Source organism: Aotus nancymaae, unplaced genomic scaffold (genome assembly GCF_030222135.1).
Source record: "Aotus nancymaae isolate 86718 unplaced genomic scaffold, 86718_ANA_hifiasm-v0.15.2.pri h1tg000089l, whole genome shotgun sequence".
Classification (NCBI taxonomy): domain Eukaryota; kingdom Metazoa; phylum Chordata; class Mammalia; order Primates; family Aotidae; genus Aotus; species Aotus nancymaae.
The window spans coordinates 8,625,323-8,635,525 of NW_026988504.1; the positions used below are offsets into that span (position 1 = coordinate 8,625,323).

At 55.9% G+C, this 10,203-nt stretch overlaps 1 protein-coding gene across 1 annotated transcript; it reads right to left on the reverse strand.

Annotated features, from left to right (window-relative positions):
- Positions 1–1,921: 1,921 nt before the first annotated feature.
- Positions 1,922–7,093, reverse strand: GPR142 (G protein-coupled receptor 142). The gene is made up of 4 exons (XM_012453933.3): positions 6,950–7,093; positions 5,036–5,182; positions 3,847–4,005; positions 1,922–2,781 (listed from the first exon to the last, which is right to left on the reverse strand). The coding sequence occupies exons 2-4, from the start codon at positions 5,058–5,060 to the stop codon at positions 1,922–1,924; spliced, it is 1,044 nt and encodes a 347-aa protein (XP_012309356.2). The 5' UTR covers positions 5,061–5,182; positions 6,950–7,093.
- Positions 7,094–10,203: the final 3,110 nt, after the last annotated feature.

Sequence of the window (10,203 nt, forward strand, 5' to 3'; positions counted from 1 at the left end):
ATACATCTGCGCGCACACCCTGCGTGGAGTCCTCCGTCCTTAGCACCCGCTCAGGTCAGTGTAGACCACCCTGCAGCAGAAATGTTGGGTTTACAGGTCCTCGATCCTTTCCCTGAACTCGGCACCGCAGGTGTCTTGGAATTCAGAATATGTCAAGGCAGAGGAAGGTGCTGTGTGGGTCCTGTGTGGGTCCTGTGGTACGTGTTCCATCATGATTCTGTGGGGTGTGGACAGCGGTGCACGGCCACTCCGCTAACGGTCCTGGGTGGGGCTGGCAGGATTCACGATCACAGGACAATGTGGGGAGCAGAAGTCACCTCACATCAGTTCAGGTCAGGGTGCGTCATTCAATGTGTTTGTGGCAAATTCTGGAAATACGTTTTGGGTTTCAGAGCTTTTTGGAGTTAAGAATCACGGCTAACACATTGGAGACCTGCATTATCCTCCTTCTGGGTGTGGCTGCACCTCCCTGTCTGGACATCTCTATTCTGGAGTAGGGAGGAAAGGTGGAAAGCCAAGCGTTTATTCTGCGTTGACTGTGCTGGGTGCACATCCAGCTCTTCGACTGATGTCAGTCCACTAAGAGGGTGGAGGCAGGTCTGAACCTCTCATTCAGGACAAAGGTCAGCTCAGCCTGACCAGGAAGCAGGAAGTGGTCCTAGCTCAGCTGCTAATGTGTTTACTCACAGCCCGGAGCAGGTGGGAGAGCCATCTGCTAATCTCTCCCAGCTGCTGCTCCAGGATGGCTGAGAGAGGGGCCCTGGAGAGGCTCCTTGGAGAGGCCGGGGGCGCTGAGCAGAGCTCCTCATGGTCTTGATCAGCTCTGCCAGCTCCTGCCTGCCAGTGGTGGAGGAAAGACCTTTCCCCAAGGGGCGTGGGCTCAGGGGCCTCAGCAGAAGCTCAGGGTCATCTCCAGCTAGGTCCTCCTTTTCTGTTATCCAAGTGCCCTGGGCTGAGAGACCATTTTCTTTCTCCTCATTGGCAACAACAAAAACTACAGCCGCAGAGCTGGTTCTGGGCCCACGGACCTGTTCTGGCTTAGGGCAGGGAGTAATGTGGACTCCAACCAGAATGTTGGAGACCTAAGAGGCTGTGTCTCCTGGGGCTAGACAGACTCGGGCCTGGGCTCATCACATCTGATTTAAGATCACCCCTTTCTGGCTGGCCCTGGGGGTTTCTGGCCTAGACCCAGCTGCTGTTGCCAAGCATAGAGCCCCCTCCCATTGCTCAGCTCAACCTCTTTGATTCCCCCAGCCCAGGAAATGCCTTGAGTCCTGAAGATACCTTTCTTTTCAAACTCTGGCATTGCCACTGGGAGCTGAGAGGTGATCAATTCAGGGAATGAGAGACGGGCACTAGGAAACGGGGGAGGGCTGGAGACAAGTCACATCCATCCGTCCATCATCCATCTATCCACTCTAACATCCATCAGTCTGTCAATTCATCTATCTGTCTATCCATCCATCTGTCCATTCTATTTGTCTGTCCATCTGTCATCCATCCATCCATCCATCTATCCACTCTAACATCCATCAGTCTATCAGTCCATCTGCCTGTCCATCCATTCATCTGTCTATCCATCCATCTGTCTATTTTTCCATCCATTCAACCAACATTAATCTAGCATTCATGATGAGCCAGGCAAAATGTCCTTGCAAAGGAATGCCCACAGCACTGATGCTATTAGCCTATGCCTGGCAGAGCCCTTTCGTCTTCACAGGAAATAGGGATCGCTGGTGAAGCAAATGTAAGAGTTGGCTAAGTTGTCCTCCTCTCTACCTGGGAGCCACACCCAAAGGAGGGGCCTCCAGCCCCACCCAAGGAAAGCAGTGTGTTGATAAACGTTTTTTGGGTACAACGTCAAAGGCCCCAGTACGTGTGGCTGTGAACCACCCTGTGCTCCCCAGCTGGGCCCCCTCCTCTACACTTCTGCCCCTTTGGGGAGTCCTGGAGGCTCCATCACAGGCTTCACTGCCATGCCCTCGGGCTGTGACGCCAAAGTGCATGGCAGGTAAGCATCATGGATGACCTGTTGGACAGTGGCCCGGAAAGTTTTGCTGACAAAGCAGTAGAGGCCAAAGTTGACTACTGTGTTGAGCATGGCCACCATGTTGGCCACATCCAAGGCCAGGTGGACCCTCCAGTCCCGGTGGACAGGGGCCACGTACATGTGGTAGAGCATGACAGAGACCCGGGGCGCCCACAGGAGGGTAAACAGCGTGGTGACGCCCAGGAGGATGGCCGTGCTCTTGCCCACCCGCGGTTGGCCCCTCCTCCGTAGCCGGTGGATGATGGCTGAGTTGGTGACCAGGAACACGCCGCAGGGGATGAAATAGATGGTGAGGCAGTGAGCCCACTTGAGGACCTCGTCCATCGTGCTGGGTGGGTCGGCATCTCTCCACACATCCAGCCACCAGTAGAAGGGGATGCCCGTCAACAGGGCAGCACTGAGGACAGCAGCAATGGCCCGGCGGGTCCGGCCTGGGGATGAGGCGGCCCGGTGGTACAAGGGGTGGCACAGGGCGCTGTAGCGGTCAACCGTGAGCAGGATGGCGATCCAGACCGAGGCGTGGTTGGCGGCAAACTCCAGGATGTTGGCCGTGCGCACCACAGCCCGGGGCACCTGGCGGGCCAGCACGGCTCCCTGCAGGAGAAAGCCTGCGAACACGATGACCACCTGGGTGATGATATCTGAGGCTGTGAGTGCCAGAAGGTAGTAGTAGGAGGGCTTCCTGGTCCTGGTGGCAAGGCGGGCCAGGGCCACTGCAGTCAGGAGGCTGACTGACGGCAGCCGAGGTCAGGGAGGGGAAAGGCACAGGCGTCAGAAGAGAGCTCTGACTGCTTTCCAAGGTGTCACCGTTGCCCCTCCCCACCTGCGTGTGTGGAAGCTGTGCTGGCTTTTCTTTTTCCTCCTTCCAGATCCTTCTAAAACCCCACTTTGCCCATAAGGCAGTCCAGACCAGCTGTGCCCTGTCCATCCACTACAGGCCACTGGCTGCACCCCTGTTACACACAGGTAGGTACACATGGCAGGGTGTCCTCAGAAGCCACCTGTCCTGGCCACGTGCAGTGACTCACACCTGTAATTCCAGCACTTTGGGAGGCCAAGGCACGCGGATCACCTGAGGTCAGGAGTTCGAGACCAGCCTGGCCAACATGGTGAAACCTCATCTCTATTAAAAAATACGAAAGTTAGCTGGGTGTGTTGGCACACACCTATAGTCCCAGCTACTTAGGAGGTTGAGGCAGGGGAATCACTTGAACCTGGGAAGTGGAGGCTGCAGTGAGCAGAGAACATGCCACTGTACTCCAGCCTGGGTGACAGAGTGAGACTCCATCTCAAAAAAAAAAAAAAAAAAAAAAAAAGAAGCTACCTGTCCTATGGCATTGCCCTCCAAGACCTTTTTAGGTTTTCTGTTTCCTCCAGAAGGGAGGCGTCCCTGGACACAGGCACATAGGTTTAGCTATCTGACTTGGGGAAATCCCCGGGGCTGAGGCCATCCATCCTCCTGGTATCCACACACCTACCTCAGCCCCAAGCTCTGCTCTCTGAAGGCATGGGCAGCGCAGGGAGCTTTGTACTGAGCTGAGTCAGTTCCTATGTGAATTTCATTACCTAGGAGAGTGCTCCGTGCTGGGGAAGCCTTGGGTTTAGCTGTGAGCACTCCCAATCCTAGTGCCTCACTTTTATTCCCCTCCAGTGACCGAGAACACCCTCATGGCAAGGAAAGACCAGGGGTCTATGATCCATGGCCTCAAGGGTCAGCACAGAGGACTGGTATCCACTGAAGGAGTATCCCCATTTCTGGCCAAGCCCAAGTCCCCAGACCCCAGCTCCCCACTCACCAGGCAGCCCCAGCCCCAGCAGGACACTGTAGTAGATGACGGGGATGACTCCAGCCACACATGGGGACCTCTCTGGGATCTCTGGCCAGTGGCTTTCAAACTCCTGGCTCAGCCCACTGCCATTGGGTGTGGGCAGCAGGGTCACTCGTGGCTGGCCAGCTAGGAGGGGTGGATGGGCAGAGTCAGAGCCTCTGGTCTCTTTGTTTTTCTTTTCTTTTCTTTTTTCTTTCTTTCTTTTTTTTTTTTTAGGAGCAGAAAGTTTAACAGACAAAAAAAGCAGAAAGAGAGAAAAGGCTTCCTCATGCTGAGAGAGCGGGTTGCCCAGGAGAGGGTCTCTGCCTCTGGTCTATTTCTAACCTGGCTGGGCAGCAGCCCTGCCCTGACCTGGGGTCTTTCTAGTCACCCTGCTCTGTGCAGACCCTCTAGTCAGACCCAGCCAAGTACAATGTCTGTTGCTATGAGAATTCTTGCCAAGACTACCCTCACCCCCACCCCACCTCACCCCACTCCCTCAGTGGCCTGGTCGCGCATTGATGGGAAGTCCTTGGTAGCACAGCCTGCTGCCACAGAGACCACTGCCCCCCAGTGGGTCCTCACCCTGCAGAGCAGGGGCTCTGAAACAGGATCTCGGGGCTCTTATGGAGACGCAGGCTCCTGGGCCTCCTCCAGGCAGGCTGAGCCGGAGGGTCTGAATCAGTCTGCAGCAACTTGTAATCAGCACCCTGGCAATTCCGACCCAGGTGACTCCAGCCACGCACCAGGACCTATCTGGGAGGTCCACAGTGGAGACCCCAGGACTGCACAGCTCCACTCAACAGCTGCCCTCTCTAAGGAGACTGTTGCTAGGGTCCCTCTTTTCTAAGCTAAAGAGACCCTCTTCAGAGGCGAGCACCACTGAAGCTGGAATGGCCCAGGTCTACAGATGGGGAAACTGAGTCCACGGGGCTAAGGTGGCTGGTCTAGGCTGAGCGCGGTCCACAGGCTCTGGCCCCTGTTCCCCTGAAACCACACTGCACATCTCTTTCAGGGTGAACTCCAGCTACTGGTTTCCTGCTGAAGCCGGGGGCTCACTGCTCATTCAGTGTCAGCTTCGGCCTCCCCTCTCCACCAGGTCCCTCGCCCGCCTCCTGCTCCCTCCCGCCTTTCCACCTCATTGCCTCCCAGCTCACCCCATTTCAGGATGCCTTACCTGTGTGTCGCCCCATAAGCCCCATGCTCCGGGGCCCTGAGTCCTGGGTCACCTGTGGCTTCTCCTGGGGGGGTCCCCGCAGCTCACTGTCAGCTGCACCCCTCACCCCTCCGCTCTCTAAGTGGTTGTTTGCTCCAGACACTGAGCCTGTCAGTGCAGGGGGCGGGGTGAGGGGAGGAGGAGGAAGGAATCGGTGGGCGGGGGCACGGGGAAAGGAGCTAGAGGAGATGCTGCTGAAGCAAACCAGGGTCCCCTAAGGCACAGAGGCAGGGGGAGGGGAAGGGGTCAGGCTGAGCGGAGGCTTCAGCTTCAAGAGAGATGGGCTGAGGGTGGCATGGGGTTCACAGGTCTGTCTATGCCTGGGGGAGCAGGAAGCAAGGAGAAGAGGCAGGATGGGAGGATGGGGGTTCTGGGGGGCTGCCTCCCACCTCAGGGCACTCAGTGAGCTGGCCTGGGCTAAGCTGGGATCACACCCTGGGCTGAGGACTTTGGGGACTGGCAGAAGGACTGGGGATCCTGACTCTATGAGCATCCAGACTGAGAGGCATTCACACTCTCAGGGAAGAGAGAACGACACCCCGTGAGGAGTTAGGGGCATGGTGCCAGGTAGGAGGGGTGAGGCTGCCGAAGACAGGGCTATGATCCCAAGAGGCCTGGGGGCCAGGTGCACAGGGAAGAGGCCTGGGGGCCAGGTGCACAGCGGTCAGTCCTGCAGTGACCACGTGGGGGAGGTGGAGGCTGCCCCCAGGGGCAGGACGGCAGGCAGCTGTGCACAGGGTGGGGCAGCCTCTGGGAGCAGCCGGACCAGGCTGCCAGCAGCGGGTGCTGGGAAACCGTGGCCCCACAAGCTGTTGTTTTCCTGGTCCTGGTGAAATGGACCATCCTTCAAGAATATCGATCCCTGGCAAATAAACACCAGCCGGTGCCGGCAAGCACTCAGAAGAGGCTGGAATGGCTCCCCTGCCCTAGGGAAGGAGTGGCCAGAGCAGCCCACAAGTGGGCACCCAGGACATGGACGTCCGATGGACGGCCTCTGAAGGAGAGCTCAGGCCCCCTGGAATCGCCTCCCACGGCCTGTTCACCGGGAATGCAGCAGAAAATATGGCGGGGAACATAGGGAGCTTCCCGGCTCTGGGAGTTAGATCCCACCTGTGAGCCTGGAACCCTGGACGCCAAGGCTCACTGGGATACTCACAGCCGACGCCCTGCTGCCCCCTGGTGGCCACATCCTGACCCTGCAAGCCTGAAAGCCCCATGGTTTGGCCAGGCGCCCTGGGTGGCACAGTGACACTGGAGAGGGGGCTGTCTGCTCAGGACAGGTCCTCTGGTGGAGAGCTGGGACCCCAGCCCCAGAAAGGGCAAGTAGCACAGATGACGCCACAGGCCACCACCTCCTTGCAGCAGGAGGCTAGGGGTGAGAGGAGGCAGGACCTCTCTTTAAGGAGCTGCCACGGATGAGGGGGGACAAGGAGGGGTCCCGCCAACATTTATCGAGTGTCTACCCTGTCCCTATACTGTGTTTTTAAAATTTTATTTTATGTATATAGAGAGAGTTGGGGTCTCACTGTGTTGCTGAGGCTAGTCTGGAACCCCAGGTTTCAAGTAGTCCTTGTGCTGTGGCCTCCCAAAGTGCTGGGATTATAGGTGTGAGCCACCACGCCCAGCTGACTGTTTTTCTGAGGGATGTACATTTGATTGGAAACCTTAAATATTCTTCAAACAGAGTGCAATGGTTTCAGCCAAGGCTCTCGCACAGGCTACATGGGAAACTAGAACTCCCTGGATTCGGAGCGAGGAGAGGGAGAGATGGAGGAGTGGGGCTACGTTTGCCAATGTGATGTCCCATGCATGTCCTTCCAGCAGCTTAGAATCCCACCCCATGGAAGGCGTGTTCTGGGAGACAGCTGGGTCCACCTAGCAGAAACTTCTAGAGTCCCTGGATGTTCTTCTTCGGAGGTCCCAGCTGCCCCGTGTGACCTGTGAAGACCTCAGTCCCCTGGAATGGCTGAGGCAAGCGTGCCGGCTTTTCTGTGCATGGGACACCATGGATTTGTCTTCTTGCCCGTGGGTGCAAAAGAGCCAGCGGGACCACGCTTCCCTGCAGGACATCACTGCTGTCCTGGGTAAGACAAATCCATGGTGTCCCATGCACAGAAAAGCTGGCACGCTTGCCTCAGCCATTCCAGGGGGCTGAGGACAACAGTGATGTCCTGCAGGGAAGCGTGGTCCCGCTGGCTCTTTTGCACCCACGGGCAACGTCATAATGATCATTGCCAATGACGCTGGGATCCCTGGTTCAAGAAGTGAAGCCTGGAAATGTTCAGCTCAGTGGAAGCAGCAGACAGCCACGTCATCGGCCAGCACACACCCTGTAGAGAGGCAAGAGGCCCCTTCTCGTTGCTCAGGCTGGAGTGCAATGGCACGATCTTGGCTCACTGCAACCTCCACCTCCTGGATTCAAGCCATTCTCCTGCCTCAGCCTCCCAAGTAGCTGGGATTATAGGCATGTGCCACCATGCCTGGCTAATTTTGTATTTTTAGTAGAGATGGGGTTTCACCATGTTGATCAGGCTGGTCTCGAACTCCTGACCTCAGGTGATCCGCCCACCTCGACCTCCCAAAGTGCTAGGATTACAGGCGTGAACCACCACACCCAGCCGAGAGGCCCCCTTCTTAATGGCGGTGATTCTTTCCTACATGGTGTGGTATCAGTGGCCAGGGTAGGCTGCCAGCCCACGGTGGAAGGGATTCTATCCGCTAAGGCTGACACCTCTGAGCCAGCCTGGGCAAGGTGAAAGATTTTGTGAAGACACAGCCACACACCTGGACCTTTTGGTCTCAAGTCTTCAGCCATGTTCAGTCCAGCCACAGCTACCAGGCATGAGCACCAGGTGGGTCATTCATTTCCCCGTCCCCACACTTTTCATCCTCACAGCTGCTCTACAAGGAAACTCTAGTTCCCTTCATTTCACGTAAGAGGAGACCCAGGATCAGAGAAGTTAAGCAGCTCGGCTAAGGTCACAGAGCTGTGTGTGGCATTGGAATTTGAACTCAGGTTAGTTTCTTCCTCGGAGCTGTTCACTTTTCACTCCCTCCTACAGACGGAGAGGCTCCTGTAAGCTCAGGTTTTGGGGAGATGGCAGCCAGGGGTCAGATGGATGACACTCGGATGGGGAACAGTGTGACTGAGGGTGCTGAGCAGGACAGTGGAGGTGCCCGTGCTGGGACAGCCTGGCTTCAGGGGGAGCATCCTGCAGGGTATGAGTCACTTCAGGGAAAGATGACAGGGATGACACCAGCCACACACGGGGACCTCTCTGGGATCTCTGACCAGTGTTTTTCAAACTTCTGGCTCAGCCTGCTGCTGTTGGGTGTGGGCAGAAGGGTCACCCATGGCTGGCCAGCTAGGAGGGGAAGATTCCTTCTTTCATTTTTGGTATGAGACAGAGTCTCACTCTGTCACCCAGGCTGTGGTGCAGTGGTGTAATCATAGCTCACTGTAGCCTCAAACTCCCAGGCTCAAGTGATCCTCCCTTCTCAGCCTCCCGAGTAGCTGGGACTAATGGTGTGTGCCACCACACCCAGCTAATTTTTGTATTTTTTTTAAAGACAGCGTTTCACCATGTTGCCCAGGCTGGTCTCGAACTCCTGGGCTCATGCAATCCTCCTGCCTTGACCTCCCAAAGTGCTGAGATTACAGGTGTGAGCCACAGTGCCTGGCCAAAGATTCCTTCTTATTTACTTTTCTGTTTGTTTGTTTGTTTTTTTGAGAGAGAGTCTCGCTCTCTTGCCCAGGTTGGAGTGCAGGGGTGCAATCTCAGCTCACTGCAACCTCCAATTCCCGGGTTCAAGCAATTTTCCTGCCTCAGCCTCCCAAGTAGCTGGGATTACAGTCACCTGCCACCATGCCTGGCTAATTTTTTAATTGTTAGTAGAGATGGGGGTTTCATCATGTTGCCCAGGCTGAGCTTGAACTCCTGACCTCAAGTGATCCACCGCCTCAGCTTCCCAAAGTGCTGGGATTACAGGCACGAGCCACCACACCCGGCCTCTTATTTACCTTTATGTGCTCCCCTGAATACACGGTGCATGGAACTTACATCCATGATTCCCTGTCCCCAATCCAAGTGGCCCAGTGACGCATGGAACCCTAAGTGAGGGCAGGACGCACTAGGGATGCAAGGGAGGGTGCCAGGTAGAGGCCGGGCTGTGTGCGCCTGGAGCCCACCCCTCTGAGGTATTATCACAGTCCAATGTCCCATCACTTCCTTTGCCGATTCAGAAACTCTTAATCTGGCCCCAAGCTTGCAAGCGTTTTCTGTTGCTTTTACAGTACAAGAGAGTCCTCATCCAAAGGGATCATTTATCACAACTGAAAAACCTTCCCAAAAAGACAGCTTGGGGTTGTGGAAAGAAAAGTCGAGTAGCCAGGTGCAGGGGTTCACACCTGTGGTCCCAGCTACTTGAGAGGCTAAGGCTGGAGGATTGCTTGAGCCCAGGAATTTGAGGCTGCAGTGAGCTATGAAAGTGCTGCCACACTCCAGCCTGGGTGAAAGAGTGAGACCCCAAGTCAGAAAAAAGAAAAGTCAAGCGGAACTCAGAACTTGAAAAATAAATCCTGCCTCTGCGGTTCCTGGCCACGAGGCCTCAGACACATGGCTTAGGCTATAAACATCCCCGTCTGGGGTGGGAAGTAACAGTCCTCTCTAGGATGGTGCTGGCTTGTGAACTCAACTTGCCTTGGAGGAATTATGGAGCTCCCAGATCCACAGGGCTAAAAAAAAAGAATGCAGTGCTGCAGATCCTTCCTCTCAAAGACTTGGCCAAGCACAGCGGCCCACGTCTGTAATCTCAGCACTTTGGGAAGCCGAGGCAGGAGGATCACTTGAGGTCAGGAGTTCGAGATCAGCCTGGCCAACATGGTGAAACCCCATCTCTACTAAAAATACAGAAATTAGCTGGGCATAGTGGTGCACACCTGTAATCCCAACTACACAGGAGGCTGAGGCAGGAGAATTGCTTGAACCCAGAAGGTGGAGGTTGCAGTGAGCTGAGATTGTGCCACTGCACATCAGCCTGGGCAACAGAATGAGGCTCCATCCCAAAAAAAAAAGATTGCTCAGGGTGAATACCCGGCTTTCTCTCTCCCTCCCCAGGACACTCCCCAC